This window comes from Acomys minous (genome assembly GCF_964271855.1).
Source record: "Acomys minous genome assembly, chromosome: 3".
In the NCBI taxonomy this organism is placed as follows: domain Eukaryota; kingdom Metazoa; phylum Chordata; class Mammalia; order Rodentia; family Muridae; genus Acomys; species Acomys minous.
Window position 1 is genome coordinate 138,399,445 of NC_140485.1, and position 23,586 is coordinate 138,423,030.

Genomic DNA, 23,586 nt, shown 5'->3' on the forward strand with positions numbered 1-23,586 from the left:
GAGGATGAAGCCCTTCCTCAGACATGTGCCCTGTGTCTCCCTCCCTGTTGCTGTGCTGAAACACAGCTAAGACGTTTATAGGCAAGAGTCTGTCTTGTCTGGGGGTCAGTGTGACAGTGAGTGGCAGCTTTACCTCCAGCAGGAAGCAAAACACCCCTACGTCTCCTAAATGTCACTGCCAACTGGGGACCAAGTAGTCAAATGGGAGCCTGTGGGGGCCACTCTCCTTCAGACCACAGAACCGAAGACATCTTAGCTTGTGGCAGGATCTCACAGATGTGAAGGCCTTCCTGTGCGTTGTAGGGTGTTAGGCAGGGTACCCAGTAGGTACTGAGGCTCGTCACCACATGCCCTTACCTTGGTGGCACAACGGAAAATGCCCCTAGACATTTCAGATGAACTTCCAACCATGCACAGCCTCTCCCCTTTAAGAACCACTGGGCACTCCAAGGGCACTGACGGGATCCATTGTTTAGGTCTAGGATCTTGGTTACATTTGTGGGTATTGTGAGGAGACAGTGATGGTTCATTTCCTCTGAACATGCCATTGTACTACTGTCCTGGACATAGCATGTTGGCAGCCGAGGGTTTTTCAAATTAAAAAAGATTTTTTGTTACAATTTTATATTATGTGCATTGATGTTTTTCCTGCATCTGTGTCTGTGTTCAGGTGTAAGTCCTGGAAGTGGAGTTAAAGACAATTGTGAGTTGTGACATGGGTGCTGGGAAGTGAGCCTGAGCCATCTCTCCAGCTCTGACAGCTGAGTGTTTAAGTGATACCATGCTGTACTTTGTCTTTACTGTGTTCTCAATTCATTCTGTTATTATGACTGTGACACTTTTGTGGACTCAGCCAACCTTTCCTTTTAATGCATTGATCAGTTTTTGTATGAACTAGACATTTTCTGGTCCATACTTTGCAGTAACGTTCTAGTAACCTGGTATTTGGGGAAGGAGGGGTAAAATAAGGGGAGGAGCTTGAATAAGGTGCCAGGTATGTATGTATGTATGTATGTATGTATGTATGTATGTATGTATGTATGTATGTATGTATGTTGAGGCAGGGTCTCCTGTGCAGAGCAGCAAGCCTTGAACTCTGGATGCTCCCGTCTCAGTCTCTGGAGTCACAAGAGTTTGTCACTTTACCCAACATTTCAGGCTTCAGGTTTACCTTCTTACCTATTCAGATTTCCTGTCTTGTCTTGAACTAGTTTTGATACTCTGTGTTTAACTAGTGTATATGTAAGTGTGCCTGTATGTGAAGTGTGCATGCATGTGTGTATATACGTATATATGCGCATCTCTATGGAGTGTGTATGTGTGTCTGTGTGTGCAGGTGTGTATGTATTGTGCCTCTCTCTGGTTTGTGTAGTCAGAGGACAACTTTGTGCTTTCCATCTTTTCTTTGAGACAAGGTTTCTCACTGGCTTGAGCTCCACTCAGACTAGCTGGCCTCTGAGCTTCCAGGGATCTCCTGCTTTCTCCACGCCCAGCCTCTTCACCTTTGGGATTGTAAGTTTGTGCTACTGGCTTTTTAACATGAGCCCTGGAGCTCTAACTCATGTTCTTTATTATTGTTATTATTTTTTAAAAGATTTATTTATTACTATGTATACAGTTCTCTGCCTGCATATGCACCTGCAGGCCAGAAGAGGGCATCAGATCACACTATAGATGGTTATCGGCTACCATGTGGTTGCTGGGAATTGAACTCAGGTTAATGCTCTTAACCACTGAGCCATCTCTGTAGTCCCCAACTTATGTTTTTATGCCTATAAGGTAAGAGCTTTGGCTGGCAAAGGCATCTTCCCATCTTAAACATTTCTTTAAAGGTTAAGTTAATTGGGTCTTGCTGTCTAGCTCAGGCAGGCCGACCTGCGATCCATCTTTAGCCTTCAGGTGCTGGCGATAGTGCGTTTTGCCATCACACCTGGTTTCTTTTGAGATGGCTTTTTTTTTTTTTAAAGACAGGGTTTCTTTCTGTCTCTGTACAGACTTACTCTGTAGACCTGGCTGGTCTCGAACTCACAAAGATCTTCCTGCCTCTGCCTCCTGAGTGTTGAGATGTTTAAAATCCTTTCATGTGCATGGGTGTCTTGCCTACATACGTGTCTGCACCATCTGTGTTTCATGTCTTTGAATGCTCCAGAAGAGGGTGTTGGATCCCCTGGAACTGGAGTTACAAACAGTTGTGAGCCACCGTATGTGCTGGTAGTAGAACCAGGGCCCTTTGGAAGAGCAGCTGTGGTGGTTTGAATGAAAATGGCTCAATAGGCTCATGGGAGCCTTTTTTTTTTTTTTTTTGGTGGGGGGTTTCTGAGACAGGGTTTCTCTTGTGTTAGCCTTGACTGTCCTGGACTTGCTTTGTAGAGCAGGCTGAGCTCGAACTCACAATGACCTGCTTGCCTCAGTCACCGGAGTGCTGGAATTTAAGGCATGCGCCGCCAGGCTGGAGGTATGGTCTTGGAGGAGGTGTGGTCTTGTTGGAGGTGTGGTCTTGTTGGAGGTGTGGTCTTGTTGGAGGTGTGGTCTTGTTGGAGGTGTGGTCTTGGAGGAGGAAGTGTGAATGTCCTGGAGCTTTGAGATCTCAGAAGCTCAAACCAGGTCCAGTGTTTCATTTCATTCTCTTTCTGCTGCATATGGATCCAGAGGCAGAACTCTCAGCTTCTTTTCCAGCACCACGTCTGCCTGTGTGCTACCATGTTTCCCACCATGACGATAATGGACTAAACTGTAAGCCAGCTCCAGTTAAATGTTTTCCTTTGTAAGAGTTGCTATGGCCACGGTGTCTCTTCATAGCAGTAAAGCCTTAACTAAGACAGCCTCTTCCTCCTCCTCTTCTTTGGTTTTTAGAGAAAGGGATACCTTGGCTGTCTTGGACATACTTTGTAGACCAGGCTGGCCTTGAACTCATAGAGATCCACCTGCCTACGTCTCCCCAAGTGCTGGGATTTCAAGCATATACCACCACACCCAGCTCCCTAAAAATTTCTTGACATTAACTGACATTGACATCTTCCTTCATTGTATTTCTCAATGGCTTGTTTACATTTTAGTCAATTCAGAAGAACTTAAGGTGTCTCAACACCCTAAGCACCATACCCTATTTTATTAATACCTACGTACTAACTTCTAACCAGTCTGTTTAGTTTAATTGAAAACTTAAGTCTTTAAGATTAATTTACATTATAGTAAGGAATGTCTTTAGGTTCTGGAGAGAGCTATTCAAGAGTGCCAGCTACTCTCATAAAGGATGTAGGTTTGGCGCCCAGTATTCACAGCAGGCAAACTTGAAACCATCTGTAACTCCAGGTCCAGGGGTTCCAGTGTGGCACCTGCACATACATGTACACCTGGGCGTGCACACATACATATAAGATGATAACATTTAAAAAACGCTGGAAGCCGTGTGTCTTTCCCTGAGTCTCACAGCACTCTTACAGGTTTAGATGTAGATTGAGGTCCCCTAATCCTCGTTGTGAGAGAACAAGAGGTGGACATTTAATCCCAGATTGGTGTTGAGAGGTGTGGCCTCTGGGAGGGGTTAGGATTAGATGAGGTCTTTAGAGTGGGGCCCTGAGTCTCTAGGATGAGGGAGACCACAGACAGACAGACGGACGGCAGACACACAACACAGGCGCAGATGTATTCCCATACCTTCATGAGTGATGCCTCATGTACTGGAAACTGCTATCACCTGTGTCCTCTGACCTTAGGCCTTCACAACTGGGAACCAATATAGCTTGCCTCAGTTTTTTTTGTTTTTGTTTTTTGAGGCAGGGTCTCTCTGTGTTAGCCTTGGCTGTCCTGGCCTCAATTTTGTAGACCATGTTGGCCTTGAACTCATAGCGATCCGTGAGTGCTGGGATTAAAGACATGTGCCACCATGCCCGGCTAGTTGTTTCTGTATGGTAAAATGTGCTAATAAGTCAATAAATGATTTCTAGGGGTTTATTTATCTTTTCCTCTGTGGCCAGTGAATGGAATTTCCCTTGTCTCCATGTAGGAGAGTTGGAAGAGCCATGTGTGTTTGGAGAAATGGTCTTTATCTGGGTCAGAGTTATGAATTGTGCTGCCCAGCTTCCTCTGCCCTGAGTTATTCCTGTCCCACTTGATCTTTGTCTTGTTTACGTTTAGTTCATTGCTCTAGTTTTGCATGGGGTGTGTCTGCCTGTCCTGTGGGCTCTGCAACTTCCCTTGCTGATATGGACCCACGGCTTTATACCCTTTCTTTCTCTCTCTCTCTCTCTCTCTCTCTCTCTCTCTCTCTCTCTCTCTCTCTCTCTAAGTTTTTCGAGATAGGGTTTCTCTGTGCAACAACAGTCCTGGCTATACTGGACTCCCTTTTGTAGATTAGGCTGGCCTTGAACTCACAGTGATCCTCTGCCTCTGCCTCCAGAGTGGTGGGATTAAAGGTGTGCGCCACCACACCTGGCTCTGTTTTTGTATTTTGAGGCTGGTTTCTCTGCATAGTTTCAGTCATGCTGGCCTTGAACACATGATTGCCCTATTAGCCCCTGAATGTTGGGATTACAATGGAATAGTACCACACACCATTTGCCTAACTGGATCTTCCTGGATCTTCTTTTTCCTTGCCACCCCCTCCCCCCTTTTTTGGGGGGGGGGATGGCTGTCTTGTGTTCATGTAGGCCTTGATGGCTCCTGATGGTGCTCTTCACTTTACATCTTATGTTGGATATCTGTTGCCCTTGCAGCTGCTCAGGGCAGGGCTGGAAGCATTTGTTGGAACTTGGCTATAAATGGTTTTGGGGGAGATGGGGGATGGGTAGAGCATACTAGGGGCTGGTCCTGGACCCCTGAGGTCTTTTCTTACTCTCCTGTGGGTCACCAACCCAGGAGTGCTATTCCTGCCAGAAGGCAGCTGCTGGCCCTTGTTGATAGTTGGCAGATTGCTGTGTGCTGCCTGTTGGCAGTCCTTGTGAGTCCTGCCTCAGACAACTTTATGAGGAAGCTGGTGTCAGATCATCTCTGGGGCTCTTTTCCTTCTCTACACAGTTGCCTTACTTATTTTTTGAGACTGGTTCTCTCTATAGCCCCAGACATATGATCCTCCTGCCTTAGCATCCTGAGTGCTGGGACTCCAGGCAGGTGCTACAATGCTTTGCTAGAAGCCACTGTCTCCATGTCACTGGTAGTGCCCAAAGTCTCTGCCTCAGTGAGTGCGTGCTCACCACGCATATGGATCTCCCTTTTCAGAAATGGCCCTGCCTTCTGGAAACGTTTGAAGCTGTGGGTTTGGGGGTCCACAGTCCCACTGCACACTCACTTTGTCCCAGCACGAAACTGGAACAGTAGGTATGGGCCGTGGCAGGCCCTTGTTCAGCTGGCCCTGTGTGCTTTTTTGCTTCATCTCATTTCCTGGAAGCAGAAGGAGGCGGGTGTGTGTGTCTGTCTGTCTGTGTAGACAAGGGTAGCCTGCCTCTGCCTCCCAAGTCTTGGGACTACAGCATGAGCCACCTAGCCCTGTCTTGCTGATCTGTAGTGGGAGGCAGGAAGGCCTAGTTAATTTAGGTACCCACTAGTGGCTCCTGCCATCTGGCTGGACTTTTGGCTCCCTGGAGGTTGGGAATGTCTGCTATAGGTAGCCCCAGGAGTTAGTGGGAAAAACATTTGATTACCTTGCTCTACAACTGCAAGCCAGCTGTTGCAGGCAAGGTTTTGAGGTGCCAAAGACTGCGCCATGTCCTATTTTGGTCTCTGATAGCTTGTGGAGGGGTGGGTCTGTCAGTCCTCACAGTGGAGGAAAATCGCACTGCGCTGACCTCACCATGCCTGTAAAACTTGCCATTCTGATCAGCCACTGACCTTTGGCAGCAATGTTTTTTTCCTTGCTCAGTCAGCACTGGAGGGTAAGTTCTTTGGGCCTGACTGGTTCCTGCAGGTGTTTGGGACTACTGACCCTAGCTGTGTTTGAGTGTAGGAGACACAACGGAGAGCCAGGCAGCTGGCCTTCCAGTCTGTGCCCACAGGCCTGCTATCAGCTGCACATTTTAAAGGAGATGTAACTTGGGAAGGAAGAGTTGGCTTCCAGCTTACTTTGCCTCCAGGTGGCCTGGGAGGTGAGTTTAGGAGGTGACCTTTTAGGCTGAGCCTTTTGCTGTCACAGAGCTTCGTGTGGCCACTGACTGGATGTAATATTGTTCTAATTCCACCTGACTCTAAAATCAGTCTTTACTTCTTTATTGGACAATACTGGAGATTGAAGTTAGGGCCTTGGCATATAAGGTGGCAAGCACCCTTTCCCGTTAAAAGAAAACAAACCCCCAAAACTTTGAGACAGGGACTGAATTGCTTGAGACAACTGTTGAGCTTGTAATTTTCCTGTCTCAGCCTCCATTGCAACTGGTTTTACAAGTCTGTGCCAACAGGCCTGCTATCAGCTTCACGGTTTAAAGCAGATGCTTTGTGTGGAAAAACTCTGTACTCCTCAGCTCAGTCTACAAATAGAACAATAAGCCACTAGACCAACAATGACACAAAAGAGGGTTTCTTAGAAGTGACAAGGGCAGTACCCACTGAGTCATCATTGTTCCTCTAACGTCTCCTCTCAGCTGACAGCTGCAGATGTGCTACTTTCTATTCTGGAGCCAAAAGCCAACATCTGTTTCTGTTGTCTCTTAGAGGAGGCAGTGTGAGCCAGTGGTGTCATGGGGCCTGGAGGCAGGAAGAGCCAGTGGTGTCATGGGGCCTGGAGGCAGTGTGAGCCAGTGGTGTCATGGGCCTAGAGGCAGGGAGAGCCAGTGGTGTCATGGGCCTGGAGGCAGTGTGAGCCAGTGGTGTCATGGGGCTTAGAGGCAGTGTGAGCCAGTGGTGTCATGGGGCTTGGAGGCAGGGAGAGCCAGTGGTGTCATGGGGCTTGGAGGCAGGGAGAGCCAGTGGTGTCATGGGGCTTGGAGGCAGGGAGAGCCAGTGGTGTCATGGGCCTAGAGGCAGGGAGAGCCAGTGGTGTCATGGGCCTAGAGGCAGGGAGAGCCAGTGGTGTCATGGGCCTGGAGGCAGGGAGAGCCAGTGGTGTCATGGGCCTGGAGGCAGGGAGAGCCAGTGGTGTCATGGGGCTTGGAAACAGTGAGAGCCAGGCATCCCTTAGTAATGTAGTAGAGGATTGAGGAGCTTGTAAGGGGACAACGGTGGGGTCCGAAAGGGCTCAGCCACAAGGGTCCTTTAGGCCTAGGCTCTTTGGTAAGGTGATAATGTAGAGAACCTGGAAGGAAGCGAGGGGTCATCTGCATGTAACAGGCCTTGCAGGACCTGATGTGCCTGTCTTGAGACCAAAGGGGTCAGTGTGGTGGGAGCTGGCAGGAGAGATGTTGAGAATTAGCTGGGGATGGGTCCCAGAAGTGACTGTCATGACTTTGGAACCATTGGAGGATCAAGAAGATGTGGCGCTTACAAAGTTGGCACATGGCTCATACCTATAATCCTAGCGCTTGGAAGGCTGAGGCAGGGGAACCAGCTGGGACTCAGGAGTGAGACTCAGAAACAAAACAAATCCCCAGAGGTTGTGGTTGTGCAGCAGCTACTTCTTTCCCAGTTCCCTGCCAGGATGCAGTGGGAAGTGGCTTGTGCTCAAGGGCTTGACAAGCCTCTTCCTTTCTGATCTGGGACTGCAGGCCAAGTTACGTCCAGGACAAGTTTGGGGAGGTTGGCATGCTCCCCTAGGTAATGAGGGTAAGTGATTAAGCTGTGTCGTTGCTCACGGCCGAGCCCCACAGGTAAGGCCCAGCCGTTCTCTGGCTCTACAGGAATGGGCCTTGTGCATTCTCCTTTGCCTAGCCCAGTTTCTTGTTGAGCCCCTGATAGAAGTCCAGCATCTGCAGTACAGGAGTTTTTGGACATGTCATACTGGTTCAGGTTGGCTTTGAACTCATAGTAGTCTTTCTGCCTCAGTCTACCAGCTGTTGGGATTGTAGTTGTGAGTCTTGGTCCACCTACTTGGTTTTTGTGACGAAATAACATGTGCAACCTCTGGTTGCTCGTTAGCATCACAAATTCACAAGCTAAGTTGACTGCCAAGTAGTTAAAATGCCAGCCCTCCCTGTGGTCAGGTCCCTAAAGAAAGGACATCTGGTCCCCAAGGAATTGGGGCCCTGACAGCAAAGAGAAGTTTTGAGTTGGTGTTTTGCTGCTTTTAACCTCAAAGGTTGCCTTCCTGCATTCACACAGTGAGGTCCTTCCTCTTCCTCTCTTTCACTGTGAGACAGTCTCCTGTGGCCCAGGCTAGCAGTGAACTTGCTATGTAGCCAAGGATGACCTTTGACATTTGCCCGGTGCTAGAGAACTACAGTTACATGCCACTGTTCCTAGTTTATACTGGGCTGGGTGTTACTGGACGTAGGGCTTTGGGCACGGCAGTCATGTGCTCTACAGCCGAGCAGCATCCAACACCTCTTCTTTTTGAACTAGGATTCTGTGGACCATTTCCCATTACAGATCTTTTTTTTTTTTTCCTTCTTCTTACTTTTGGTATCAAGGATGCACCTAGGCTGTCATGCACTGAGGGAAATGTGCCACTGAGCTTTAATGCAGCCGTGTTGTGGCCTTCAGTCTTCCTTGCAGGTAGCAGTAAAGCAAGAGAGCATCCAGACCATTACTGTTCAGGATGACAAATAGTCCCAGTTACCAGTGAACGCACCAGTTTACATGAACACGGGAAATCCACATGGAGTAGGGCCGAGGGCTCATATACTGCTCTGCAGCCCAAGTGCTGGGCTTGAGCTGAGCACCCCGCGTTCTGAGAGGTTCTGGGTGTCTGTGTGTCTTGGAGGGGCAGGTATTGGCTGCTGTAGTAAAAATTGTGAGGATGAGAGCCCTAGTTCCCGTGCCACTAGGAAGTTCAGGGTTACCTGGGCCTCTTTGTGGTGGCAGCTGCTGTGGATAGAAGCCTGATTTAAAGTTCAAGGTTGGGGAGGCTCAGTTGCTCTGTCCTGAGGACCCAGGAAGAAGCTGTCTGTCTCTGTGGTCTGATGTCTTGTCATCCTTGATCATGTCGTGTTGTCACCCCTCCCCCCTTCAAGCTGCTCTGTGTGTGTGTGTGTGTGTGTGTGTGTGTGTGTGTGTGTGTGTGTGAGAGAGAGAGAGAGAGAGAGAGAGAGAGAGAGAGAGAGAGAGAGAGAGAGATGGTTCGGGTATGAAGTGTGTTCCCTCCCCACCTCCCCCAAGGCTTATGTCTCCAGTGGTAGATGAAGCCACTGAGAGGTGGCTGGGTCCTCAGAGCCTTGACTGACCCTATCAAGGGATTAATTGACAGAAGTATTCATAATTCCATAGCGTGACTGGGAGAAGGTAGCAACCTTCAGAGGTGGCGCCTTGTTGGAGGAGGTGTGTCATCAGGGCACATCTTTGAGGGTATCCTGCCCCATGCTTACCTGTGTGTCTTACTTTCTTTCCCCTGTTGCCTGTGTTTTGCAGCTACAATGAGGTGAGTGTAGCCTATATCGTCACATACCTGTTGCTGTGATAGTCAGCAGTGGGGCCAGTGGATCATACGGTGAAGCCTCAGAAACCAAGAACCAGAGTAGACCTTTCTTCTTAAACTGTCTCTCATGTTTATCTCAGCCATGCAGAAGCTGACTGACTGTTAGTGCATATGTGTGCCGTGTCTTACATGTTTATCATAGCTATGCAGAGGCTCACTAACACTGTGCATATATGTGTTTGGTCTCAGTGCCCCTGAAGTTGTAGCTGGAGGCCCAGATTTATCATCAGCATTATGTGGGTGTGGCCCAGGACAAAGGCCTGCTCTTCCCTTCCCTCTCCAGCCGCTTGCCAGTGTCCTGTGGCGCGTTCCTCCTTGGCTTTGTGAACTCAGTTCTTGGGCCATCTGAGCCCTTGTGTAAGACCACAGTGCTCCCTGCTGTGCTCCTCAATGAGGTCTCCCCCATTCATGACCCCTTGGGTTTGCTTGGTTTGTGGACAAGGAAATTGGGGTTCAGAGAGTATATGACTTGCACTGCCCATAGGCAGGGGTGTAAGAGCAGGATTCAGGCTAGATCTGTGTGTCCTTCCACTGTGACCATGGTGCCTTTTCAGAGGTGTCTGGCCTCCTTTTTTCCCACCCTGCCTCATGACATGGTTCAAAGACATTAATTGGGCCCTGGATGCTTGTCAGCCCCTCTCTCTCAGCCTCTGAAATTGGACTTAGGTGTCACAGTTAATTTAGGGGTTTGGGCTGGATCCCCCTTACCCAATTGATTCCTGTTTGCAGAAGCTGGGTAGCTCTCTGCGCAGACTAATGCCCGACACTCCATGTGACCGTCTCATTTTGAGCAGGCTTCATATCTTTATTCACAGTCTTGTGGCTTGGCTAGAACAGGAAGTGAAGTACTTCCTATATAATCCTGGGTCTTGCTGTGTCAAACTCATGTGCCTCTCAGTGTCATCGTCTGGTCATGGTTGAGTCACCCTGCCAGGCCAAATTTTGTCTTCCTAGTACACAGCCCACAAGGTGAACTGGTCCCTACCTGCCTCGCTGTAGGTCCTTTAGGGACCCGTCTTGTCTCTTCCTGATCTCTCGGTAGATCAGGATTTTGGGGCCAGTGTGCTGAATGTATGAGCTGAGACACTGGCTATAAGGAATGGTGATCAGGTGACAGCCTGCATGCCCGCAAGGCATACTCACATCTGGAAATTCAGGTTTGAAAGGCTCAATATCCCTCTGTCTCCAAGAGTCAGAGCTGGGGGCTCACAAAAGCACCCTGGATAACCACTGCGCTTTCTGTGGATCACCAACTTTTTTTTTTTTAAAGGAAGACAAATTACAGATTCATAAATGCAAATGGAACGGTCAGGAGGGAACCTCCGTGTCAGTCCTTGCCTTCCCTGTAGTTTTGACAAGCGTTCTTGTGTCTGTTCGTACACCAGGTCTCTATCTCCTATGGTGGTGCTGTGCTAACAGACACTTGCACTGCTGAGTCTGGCTTGTAGGTGGGTTCTGGGAAATTAAAAAAAAAAGTATATAGTGGTTTTGTGTATAATTTAAAAATACTTAGAACAACTTATTATTTATTGTATATGTGATATGTGTTCAGCATGGCACATGTGTGGAGGTCAGACACTAATGTGGAAATGGCTTCTTTCCACCTTGTGGGTCCCAGGGAATTCTGGAGAGGGCTGTCGTCCTCAGACTTTGAGAACTGTGCTGTTCTTTTCTGGTGAGGGGTGGACCTGTGCTTCTACAGGTCTGCTGACCACTCTTGTTGTGGGTGTTACAGCACCACACTAACTCTAAAATCAGGGAGAGCTCATCAAATGTTTAGCCTTCCCCATTTCTTGCTGGGTGTGTTGGTTTGTGACTGTGCTGAGACATACAGTCCTCTTAAAGGAAGGAGCCTGCGTGGGTCTGAGAGCGATAAAGAGGATGCCATCTCTGCTCAGAACTCTCCCAGCTCAGACCCAGTAGCCACCAGGCCTGAGGGAAGGAGCCCTGCTGGTTGGGAGGAGTGTGAAAGCTGTGTGTGCCTTTGTAGCTTGGCATCTAGGCCAGGATACAAGTAGCCTGCACTTGAGTACCATGTGGTATGGGCCTACTGTTGCTCCCAGGGTTTTGATTGAGGCCACCAGGTGGACAGGTGGGCTCATCCACCCAATCCTCCTGAGTTTTGACATCGTATACAGGAAAGGGAGTTTTGTAACTCAGATGTGCCTATGGAGGGGTGATTCTAATGTGTTATAGAATAACACAGTAGCGTGCACAGCTGGCTGTGAGGTAAAACAAGAACTTTGAAGTATCTGCATCACATCTGCCATCTTAGTGGCTGTGTGTGTGTGTGTGTGTGTGTGTGTGTGTGTGTGTGTGTGTAACAAGGCTTAACTCTAAAGTTTTAGAGAGCTTTTCAGTGTTGCCATTGAGAAATTTAAAATTTAAAATGTTAAAAATTTAGATCAAATGATAAAGTTGACCCTAGCAGTGCTGCTCTTACCCTCCCTTATCAGCTAACCTGGATTCGTTCCTGATTTAGCCACTCCATAGCTGTGTGACACGGGGTGAGGCACTATTTTTTTCTGAGGCTTCTAGCTTTGCTTCCTAAGAGGAATTGAAGAGAGTTGAAGATGGAGCCAGTTGCTGGGGTGCCACTCAGGGGTCAGTGCTGAGAAGAGCCTTGTACTGAGACACACATAGCCCAGTGAGGGTCTCATGTATGTTATAGCTTTAGCTATGGCCTTAGCCTGCTTGCCTTCCTAATCTTTTGTTACGTAGGAGTTCCCTGAAACTGAAGTGCAGGTGACCTCTTTGGTGGTCCTAGTGACATAGGCTGAAGAAATGAATTGAAGAAAGCAGTTTTGTGTCCCAGAATCGACCTGTTTTGCAATAGTTTTTGAGACACTTTCTCATAGAGCCCAGTGTGACCTCCAATTTGCTGTGTAGCTATTGGTGACCTTGAGTTCCTGACCAGCTCTACCTCCCACACGCTGGGATTACTGGAAGGTACCACTGTGCCTAGTTTCTATGTGGCACTTGGGATAGGACTGGGGATGGTCCTCTGGATTAGTTACTGTTTGCTGCTGTGATAAAATACTATGACCAAGGCAACTTAGGGAAGGAAGGGTTAGCTGGGCTTAGGGTTCTAGAGGGAGACTTTGTAATGGTAGAAAAGGTGTGGCAGTAGATGGATGGAGTAAGAAGCTCAGAGACATTGCCCTTCTCAACCATTCCGTCCATAGGCAGGGAGCTCTGAGAACAAACTGGAAGTAGGGCTGTGAACCCCAGTGACCAGCTTCCTTCAGCAAGGCTCTACCTCCTAACGTTTCATAACCTGCCCAAGAGCACCACTAACCAGGAAATCACATGTCCAAATACATGTGCCTGTGGGTGGGGGGTTCATTCAAACCACCATAGCTTCATGTATGCTACGTAAGCACTATACCAGCTGTGAGATGTCCTCAGCCAAGATTCTTTTTTCTCTATATGAGAAATAAATGGATACGATGTTGGGAAAGGGCTACCTGTGTCCCTGGCTAGGGTTCTGGAGACAGGAGCTATATTTCTTGAGCAACATGTGTCAGGCCACAGACAGTGTGTACCTGTGCTGAGGAGCAACATGTGTCAGGCCACAGACAGTGTGTACCTGTGCTGAGGAGCAACATGTGTCAGGCCACAGACAGTGTGTACCTGTGCTAAGGAGCAACATGTGTCAGGCCACAGACAGTGTGTACCTGTGCTAAGGACCCACTTAGACCCCGTGGCTTAGCAGTGACACTACGGTGTGAGGTATTTAGAATTGGAGCTTTTCGGGGACAAGTGTGCCTAGGAACTAGTTGAAAACTGGAGATTTGCCTTGCTTTTTTAACTTTGTTTTCTTTTTCTTTTTGAAGCAATGTCTTGCTCTTTAGCTGGATTGGCCTCAGTGACGCCCTTGCCTCTGCCTCCTGAGGACTAAGGTTATAGGTATGTCCCCTCTGCCACTTCTAGGCTGTTGCTGATTTTCAGACCAAGGCTTCCCTAGGGAGCTACAGTTGGGTGCCCTCGTTTGAGGAGAGTGACTGAGTTTTGCAACGGTTGGGACAGTGGGCAGGGATTCCAGGCTCTGTGTTTCAAGCTGATCAGCTGAGTCCCTGGGCCTTGCAGCTTCTTCCTGCCCCACCTGCTCACTGTCTGCTGCAGTCCTTCAAACAAGATGGAGACTGAGTAAACAGTATTGAGGACTGTCAGCATGCCGTTGGACTGCACTCCTGTGCGGTGTGCTGCTGCAGGAGGAAGTCTGCCTACCACTTGGGTGTAAGTGGACTGGCTGCTTCCTCAGCCCTGCTTCTGCTAAAGTAAAAGGAGTTTCCTTTTGAGCTAATGAGTTGTCCTCCCTGCCTGCCTTCACTTGTGTAAACTTGGGTAAGGGTGGACTTTTGGGGGCCTCTCAGCTTAGGTGCCTTACTTGCTTAGCAGTGAACTGTTATTATGATGAAAATTTAATTTTGGCTGTTCATATTTGCTTGAAATAGAGATTTTTTTATTTATTTGGTAAAAGAGAAAATTTCATGCTAGTTTCTTGTCCCTCAAAGATCTAACTGTACACTTTAGTCTCCAGTGTCCTCACTCTTGGGTTCTTTAATATGATCATGCTGGTTTTTCAGCTTTGTACAGATTTTATTTTAAGAATGGTTGCAGCCTAGGCTATTTTGGCTACTTGGCTCTTGGCCTGCCAGAAAACTTAGTCATCTAGTTTATGATTTTGAATGTGACAGCTTTTACTGTTTATTTTTGTTTTCTTTCTTGAGACAAGGTCTCACTGTATATCCCTGGCTGCCCTGGAACTCTCAATGTAGACCAGTCTGGCTTTGAACTCAACAGAGATCAGCTTCCTAAAGACATGGACCACTATGCCTGGTTCTTAGCTAGTCCAGGATAGGCTAGGCCTCACTGTGTAGCCAGCGTTGACTTTGAACTATGGATCCTCCTCCTTTCCCTTCCCCAATGCTAGAATAACAGGAGTGCATCACTGCATCATCATACTGAAACATGCAAACCACCCCCTTATTAAATACAGCATTTCTTTAAAAGCAGTGCCATGTATTTCTACCACTCTTGGCTTATTATAAAGTAGTTTAAAAATCATACCAGAGCACATGGACCCACATGTTAGCTCACTGTCACTGCACTGCAGAACTCACTAGTCTCCCAGGAGTTTGTTTTGTGATGGTGCTCAGGTGCCAAGCATGTTTGATTGCTTTAAAGCAACTGTACTGTTCACTGGAATTAGACCTTCTCAAGTGTTAACAGCCTACAGGTGGACAGGCTTCAGTTTAGAAACAGTGCAAGCGTCCCTTTGCTCCTAAGTGATGTGACTAAGCCGAGCTAGTGTTCCCGAACCCCTCCCCCAGGAGCTATGGCACTGAGGGCATCTGCCTATGGAGGGCTGCCTGTGAGCCCTTCAGTCAACTCCACAGAAAGCCTGTTCAAAGACTTCGGCAGGAAATAGGAGCGGCCTTCCCTATTAACGGCATCACTTGCATCTTGATACATTTGTATGAGACACAAATAGGAAAAAAGCATGACTTCAGAAAGCAACCTTTTCTTCTGACTTCACCCTTTCAATCTCTCTTCTGTCTGGATTTTTTATATTTGACTTTCTTTGCTAACTTCTTTTCCATGGTACTGGTAGGCACTTTTAGTCACTGGGATGTGAGGAGCTGTAATGATGAAAGCTGCCTGCCAGCTTTGATAAACTTAGTCACAGGTCCCAAATGAGAGGTTAGCAGTTTTACTGTGACTCACCATAACATAGAAATGTATCAATATTCTGCAGATCACTAGATAAAGGTTTATGGGAAGTTTATTATATGTTTATTATATATTATACTTGCTTCAAGTATATTCAAAACTGTTTACTGCCCAGGGTGTGTCTGTTCCACCTCTGTGGCCTCCCCACCTGCTGCTGACCCCTCAGTCCTCCAGCTCAGGACACTTTGCGTCCTTCCTTTTCTCCAACCCTAAGTCACTGCTGCTCATCTGTTCCAGTTTAGATTTCCCAGCCTGATGTGGCTGGCTTGCCCTCACTGGCTTGCCCTCACTGGCCCAGTTTGCAACAGAGCCTGTCCTGTGCACTTGTTTATGTATTTGCCTTCCTTTATTGGAATGGGCCCTTCAGGGGGCTTGGGAACTTTTGTCATTCTGTATTTTGTTGCCTTTCTCATTGAGTGCTTAGGAAGCTCTGTGGCAGGGCCTCTAACTCCAGCACTTAGGACACCTACAATTTCAGACTCCCTCCTCCCTGTGCCCCCCAAAAAACCCGCCATACTGTTAAATTAAGGTCCCTGCCCACCCCACCCCCCCAAAAAAGAAAAAAAAAAAACGAGCCAAGTAGTTCTTCCTTTAAAGTCTGACATCACCCTAAGGCCCAGCACTTAAGCAACCAGTTTTTCAGGTTTGTAGTATCTTAGTGGACACACATTCCCAGGACACTCTGTCACCTGCCCAGATGCTCTCACACCAGTCCTTCCGGGCAAGTGGGGGAGGGGGTGTGGGAGGCGGAGGACTCAGACCTCAGGTTGACAGAGTTGCTTGGTCCCTGGTGGGTTTGGGACCACTCCTGTGAGGCAGTGTTCATAGGGTCAGATGGGATCAGTTGGGAACGAGAGGGGGCGGGCTTGCTTCTCTCCCTCTGGGTGGGCTTATTCCAGCAAGCCTGGTTTAGCCTTTCAAAAAACTTTTACCCAATTTCTTCTTTTTCATTTCTTGCTGAGGAAATGAACTCCAGTTTAGAGAGCAGGCAAAACATTCTCCCCGGGGAGAGGAGAGGGTCGAGCGTAATTACATGGGGCAGAACCAGAGCTTCAATGACTTTGTTCGAGGCATTAAGGTTGGTGACAGGAGTTAGTCAGAGTGGGTTCTGCAGAACTCTGCAGTGAGTCAGCGTGCAGCAGGCCATGTCTCAGTGTGAGGCACACGACAGCTCTTAGCACAGCTGTCATGCCAGTTCAGGTGCAAACTAGTCTGTACCAGAAGCAGGCTTGGCTTTATACATTACAGTTATTAAAAAAAAAAAAAACAATAAAAATCTTGGGGTGGAGCTCAATTGGTAGAGTGCTTGCCTAAGGTGTAACTAAGCCCTGTGTGTGGTCCCAAGGCCACAGACGTCTAGGTGTGGTGGTACAAGTCTTTAATCTCAGCATTCAGGAGATGGAGGCAGGGGCATCAGGAGTTCCATCTGTCTCAAAAACAGTCCCTTGGAGGGACTGGAGAGATGGCTCAGCAGTCACCTGGCTGCTCTTCTAGGGGACCTGGGTTTGATTCCTAGCATCCCAATGGCAGCTCACAAACACCTGTCACTCCAGTTCCTAGAGGAACTGACATCTTCTGGATGCCTTGAGCACCACACATAGGTGGTGTACAGATACACATGCTGACAAAACAGCCATACACATAAAACAATAGTAAGCTGAAACAAAATAAAACACAGCAGTCCCTTTGGTCTTCAGCACTTTGGGGCGCCTGGACCAGTCCTGCCACACACACAGTGTCGCTCTGGCAGTGGCTTACCAGAGTGATTCTCTTAGAACAAGGTGGGTTTGAGGCTTCTGAGGTTTTCCTAGGTGGGTGGTACCAGGTAAATTCTACCCTGGCTGCTTTTCAAAACTTTTTGCCACATGGTTTTTTTGGTTAGCAGAAGGAGTGCCTTCTTATTTGTAGTGGTTGAAGCAAATATGACTAGCGTGTCAAACTAGAGAGAAGTTACTTACTGTCAGAGCAGGACAGTAACACGTTTTCTTTCTTTCTTCTTAGTTATACATGGGAAGCTGTTGATTCCAAAAATAATGCAGTTTATAAAATCAACGTCTGTGAAAATGTGGATATTCCTGGGTGTGGGCCGACAAGTGCTGTTTGCAGGTGTGACTTGAAGACAAAAACTTGTCAATCAGTGGGTAAGTAAAGCTCCTGTTTTGTACACAGTTGCGTGTTTATGATGCAGTAGTTAATATAGTGTCTAATAGCAGGCGTTTTCTAAAAGTTGTTTTGTCTGTGAGTTTGCCTGTGATTGGGTTCAGGTGTCTGCTGGGGCCAAAAGAGGGCTCAAGAGCCCTGGAGCTGGAGCGACCAGGTGTTTATGAGTCTCCAGGTGTGGCCGCTGGGAACTGAACGCAGGCTGTCTGGAAGAGGAGCAAGTCCTGGTGCCTGCTGAGTTGCCTGTCCGCCTCTAGACATTTTTATAATAGCTTTTTTTCTAAATTAAAGACAGCTGTTCTCCCCATGTAGCCTGCTGCCCATGCTTTCATGTAAGGCTGCTCGCCTCTCTTCCATACCCGGGTGAAATTTATAATAATGATAAAGACAGTTTAGGGCAGGAGAGATGCTCAGTGCTTAGGAACACTGTTGTTCTTCAAAGGACCCTGAGCCTTTTCCCAGCACCCTTGTTGAGTGGCTCACAACTGTCTGTATCGACACCCTTTCTTTCTGTCTTGCACTGGCTACTACATAGGTGCCATAGGTGTGTGTGTACACGCGCGCGCGCGCGCACACACACACACACACACAATTTGATTTTTCAGTTTGAATGTCCAGTATGAGATAATATTATTTCCATGTAGTGAGGAGCATGCAGACAGATGAATACGTGAAAAGAGCTAAAGGTAGTATGGCAGGTTGTGAATTAGTTGAGGGTAAAATCAGTAGTGTCCAGTTTTGTTTGGTTTTGTTCTTGATACCTAAGCATTCTTCCTACACCATCCAACCTTCCTGAGAGAGTTGTGAGGCCTTCCTCCTGATGCTAACTGCATTCTTTGCCTTTAAAAAAATGTTATCTTTTAGCTGAGTGTGGTGACACACACCTTTAATCCCAGCACTTGGGAGGCAGAAGCAGGCAGATCTTTGTGAATTCGAGGCCAACCTGGTCTACAAAGAGTCTAGGACAACTAGGGCTATTACATGGAGAAACCCTGTCTACAAAAACAAAAACAAAAAAATTATCTTTTGGGGGAGGGAGTCTAGTTATTATTACTTTAAATTTGATTGTAACTATCCATTTGCCATTAAAATTAGGGACAGTTAAGGTTTCAACAGTGCCATTTAAAATTTCAATAGTGGCTATTTATCAATATTTAAAAATTAAGTTTGCTAAAAATGTACTAGTTTTCCAGTAATTAGATTAAAAGTCAGATCAACTTAGAGAAACATAGATAAACCTATGTTCACAGCAATTGTACCCATGGCCTTAGACTTCAGTAGTACATTAGCAATGGCTCATGTTTAAGTCTTTTTGATTTCACAATATTGACATAAAACAAACAAAACCACAGCTCTTACCTAAGAGGGACTAAGACAGATAGTTTACTGTGGAGCCAAATAGGAACGACCAAGACCTGGGAAGATGGTGCCTATGCTAACCTCAGGTTCCATTTTCCTATGTGGAAACCGTTTCATGAGTTTTTTTTTAAACATTTATTTATTTATTTATTATGTATACAGTATTTTGCCTGCATGTATGCCTGCATGCCAGAAGAGGGCACAAGAGCTTATTATAGATGGTTGTGAGCCAGCTACCATGTGGTTGCTGGGAATTGAACTCAGGACCTTTGGGAGAACAGCCACCTCTCCAGCCCCCTCATGAAGTTTAATAGTATCAGAAGTGAGAAAGTCATGAATCAAGGTAGTTAAAAAAAAGAGAGAGAAAAACATGGATGAGCATATCAGAGAAGCAGGTTGCATTATCTGACAGCATTCTCAGCCTGTCCATTAGTGGAAATTAGGATTTTCTTAAGTTAGTGCATCCCATAGATTCTCCTGTTTATCAGGTTTGACACAGAGGTGGGCAAGGAATGGTTTTTCTGTTTTTGTTCACCCCTTCCTCCCCATGGTGCTGTGGCTAAAGATAGCCTCAAAAGAAACTGTAATTAGGTTATGGGATTGGCAAAATTATATACTCTCCATAGTCATAGAGGTTTTTTTTATTAGTGGATCAGCTTATGCAGAGAGATTGTTTCCTGGAATTCATGATTGCAGGTGATGCTGTTGGCCAAGAACCACAGTGAAATACAATAAAATGTATCTGTTCGGCCTAGGAAGCCAATGACTGACACAAGGAGACTGAAGCATAATTCAAAGCTGCAAGCACTAGCTGAGCAGAATCTAAACTGCTACTTTTAAAATAATAAACTAAAATAAACTACTCTAATCCTCATAACCTACATATATACCAAGCACTTGCCAATCTGCTCCTTCCTGGGCTGCTTCACCCCTCCAATTCCCTCTGTCAACTTTAACTCTCAACTCCTGGCTCTTCCCCATCTCCAGGAAGTCCTGCCTTTAACTTCCTGTCCTCCTGCCCAGCTGATTCACTAAACAGTGCTTTATTGACAGTTGTTACACCCACTCAAGACATTCTTCCACAAAATTTTTACAGTAAAACGTATCTGTTCATGCTGGGGTGGGGTGGGAGCTGTGGAGGGTGGAATTGGGGAGGGCATACATATTATTTATTGACTTATGAGCCCAAGAAGGCCCATTTGAGGATCTGATATAGACAAGGCTGGGCTGTGGGCAGGAGGAGGATACAGCTGATCAGAGCCATTAAGAAACTCTTGGGTCACCGGGCAGTGGTGGCTCATGCCTTTAATCGCAGCACTCGGGAGGCGGAGGCAGGCGGATCACTGTGAGTTGGAGGCCAGCCTGGTCTACAAAGCAAGGCCAGGACAGCCAAGGCTAACACAGAGAAACCCTTTCTTGAGGGGGGGAGGGGAGAGAGAGAGAAAGAGAGAGAAACTCCTGGGTCCTCTCAAAATTCTGTATCTATCTAACATAACACTCGGGGACAGTGTGGCATGATGGAGTACAGACGGGAACGTAGGAAGGTACAGAGAATTCCTGTAACCACAATGTGCACATCGCATACATGCTTCCCTCTGTGCTTATAGTCACTTGTGCTCCATAAGCCATCCGACTTAAATTGACATTAGAACTTAAGATGGGATTCTGTGGTATTCATTGTTTTAGTTAGCAAAATACAAATATTCTTTTTAGTCTGAGCTAAGTGTACTATAGGACATCTTAGTGGGCCTTGTAAGAAAGTGAAGCAGAGAACACTCAGACTCCAGCAATACCCGACAGGCTGAGACTGCTTAATGGAATAGAGTGAAGGCTGCCTTAGAGAGGCTGAGGGACCATCACGTGCCTGTCTCCCCCACCCTCCCCACCCCCAAATCAGGAAGTTACAGCTGTTTTTGTGGTTTACTGGGAGCTGCTCAGTTATTTTCCCCTTCCCACATATTGTTTTATGTGGGTGGAGGGACCAGTATGGCTGGGGCTAGCCAACTCCTCATGGCCCAGGGTTATCTCCAAGTGCATCCTGACTCAATTCCTCACGACCTGAGGGTGTTAACCAACTCTCCTGACTCAGGAGGTAAAGAGAAAAAGGGCAGGGGTCATAGTTTCTGGGAGGCTGCTTTCTTCTAGGCCCTAGAATCTAGGGGGAGGCTGTGATGGTCTCAGGGGTGGTTGGGGAACATTGACCCTTGGAGGTTGTATAAGGGTTGGTACCCTTCTGCCTTGAAGAGTTTGGTGACCCTCTGGGAAGTGAAAACTTGTAGTCTTTGTTGGAGGAACTTGGTGAAACAGCTGAAAAGGCAAGGACCAAAGAATAAAGCTGTAAAGTTGGGCCTGCCTCATGGTCCCCAACTAGACCAGGTATCTTTCCAGAAGTTTTTTTCTACCTTTTCTCTTGTTTCTTTCTAATAATTGTCTAGCATTTTCCCTTTAGCATCAATACTAGGCTGGATTGGATCATGTATTGCCCCGTATTCTTTTCCTAGGAAGGCACAGGTGCCTCCTTTTCCAGCAGTCATTACAGTTAGTTCTCTGCTGTTTTGAAGGCCCACTGCAGCCAGGGAGCCTTTGATTTCATAAGGTGACAATATTTTGTTGTTCTGGGATCAGGTCTTCCCTAATCTAGTTGGTCAGTTGTCTTAGTTGTGTCTGTTAGAGCCTCATCACTGTTGCACTGGTGGCTGATGCCTGTGCTAGGTCCATGCCCAGGAGGACAGGGAAGAGCATGGGGTTCTCTTTCTCTGGTGTAATGAACAAGATATTGATAGACTTTCTATCCCAGGAGCATCTTAAGTCCAGAGTGAGGAAAACTAGTATATTTCCCTCTATGGTAGCTAGTGTATGTAAGTGCTGTCCTAATGTACAAATAAGTCACATTTGATGCCCTTGCCTTGGGAACCAAGTGGGTACAATTTGTTTCCTGTCCTGAATTCAGTTGGCCTCTCCAGCTCTCTGAACGGGGGTGAGGATCAGGGGGTAGGGATCAGGGGGTTGGGGGGCCTGTCAAGCAGGGTTTATTTGTTGACTGGTTGGTGTATATTAGGTTGGATGCCTATCTCACTATATGTCATTTGGCTGCCCCCAGACAAATACAGCAACTCTTCCCCAGCTCTGGGGCCAAGCAAGGCATGGCTGGAATTTTCCAGTGGTTGCATTTTTATGAGAGTATTGAGATTAAAGTAGGGGTGACTATCATTGTGGTGTCTTTGTCTTGGATGTTTGTGCCCACAGGAACAGAAATAGTTTTTGCTTCTAGAGACTAATCGTAGTTTGGAGGAGGCTCTTTGCCCCATGGATGTATAATCCAGATTTGAAGTTGTGGGTGCCCCTGGGGAGGGTTTTTTCCTGGTCATTTCCTAAATTATCTTATTCTCTGCCCCACCTTCTTGAAGGTGACTCTACTCCCTGGCCCTTTGTGGGTGCCTCTCCCATGTCCCTGGGCTAGCAAAATCAACACGACAGTTTTCGAGGAAGGACAAAGGTGTCTCCCCATCCAGTTTATGTTTTCAAAATACAAAATGTTGAATAAAATAATCTTAAATTTCCATCAATCTACAATACCAGTGTAAAATATTTGAGGTTAGTAGATTCAATAATCTACTTTTTATTCTACAAATCTATATCCTCCCCTTATATCCTTCCCTCCTTCCTCCCCTTTTCCCTAATGTTAGATAGAATAGAAAGATAAGAGAGAAAGGATAGAAGAAAGAAATCCCTAAATGAAACTTTTATTAATTTATAACTTAACCTCTCTAGGCAACCAAAACCACCCACCCCACCTACTGGGAATGGGGGTGTTGTGTTCTCAAAATTACTTTTTGCTGTCTGGGGGCACAAACATCTTTTGGATACCCTTGAAAAAACAAGATATTGGCCAAGTGCTGAAAACGCTAACTGTATCTCTTTCTGTCCAGGCCTTTTGTGATCGATCTTGTGGACTAACTCTTTTATTGTTGATATGCATGCAAGTTCTTGAGGAAACAGTAGCTGAAGCAGTCTTCAAGGTTGAATCACTTGGACTGTCTTGTCTTCATTATTATCTTTTTTTTGCTCTGAAAATAAGCAAACTTTAAAAAATTATTAGTATAGGTATACTTATACATATATAATTTCTTGAGGAAACAATAACTGAGGTAGTCGTCGAGGTTGAATCACCTGGGTTATCTGCTTTTTCTTCTTTATTACCTTGTTTTTTTGTTTTTGCTCTGAAAATAAGCAAACTTTTGAAATTATTAGTATAGATATATTTGTCCATATATATAGAACATGGAAGATGTACAAATTATACAATGCTCTGCCTGCATGTATACTGGCAGGGCAGAAGAGAGCATTAGGATCTCCAAGCTGTATGAAAGAATGTCATATTATAAGGACCAGGTACCCCTTAAGATTTCTTGACGGGCTGGAGAGATGGCTCAGCAGTTAAGAGCACTGACTGCTCTTCCAGAGGTCCTGAGCTCAATTCCCAGCAACCACATGGTGGTTCATAACCATATATAATGTGATCTGATGCATACTGTATACAAAATAAATTAATCTTAAAAAAAAAAAAAGATATTTCCTTGATATACGAATGCATTCATGCTTTAGGTACCAAGAAGTCTTTCCTGGTCAGATCTAATCTTTATAAGTTTTGTCTATAACCTATTTTTTCATTCCCTGTAGAAACATAGCATAACTATGTCCCCATCTCAAAATTATTGCAGGTTTCCGGTCCATTGTTGACAGATCTTTATAGTAAATTGGTTGTCCTAGTTCGTCAGTGTTGGCTTTGTTTATTGACAATTAAATTTTATTGTACAACCCAACTAGCATACACA

At 46.5% G+C, this 23,586-nt stretch overlaps 1 protein-coding gene across 1 annotated transcript in view; it reads left to right on the plus strand.

Annotated features, from left to right (window-relative positions):
- The window catches only part of IGF2R (insulin like growth factor 2 receptor), a 102,648-nt gene that overhangs the window by 6,380 nt on the left and 72,682 nt on the right, over positions 1-23,586 (plus strand). The window contains exon 2 of the mRNA XM_084775864.1: positions 17,234-17,373. Coding sequence (XP_084631990.1) covers positions 17,234-17,373 — 140 coding nt within the window. The remainder of the gene's footprint in view (positions 1-17,233; positions 17,374-23,586) is intronic.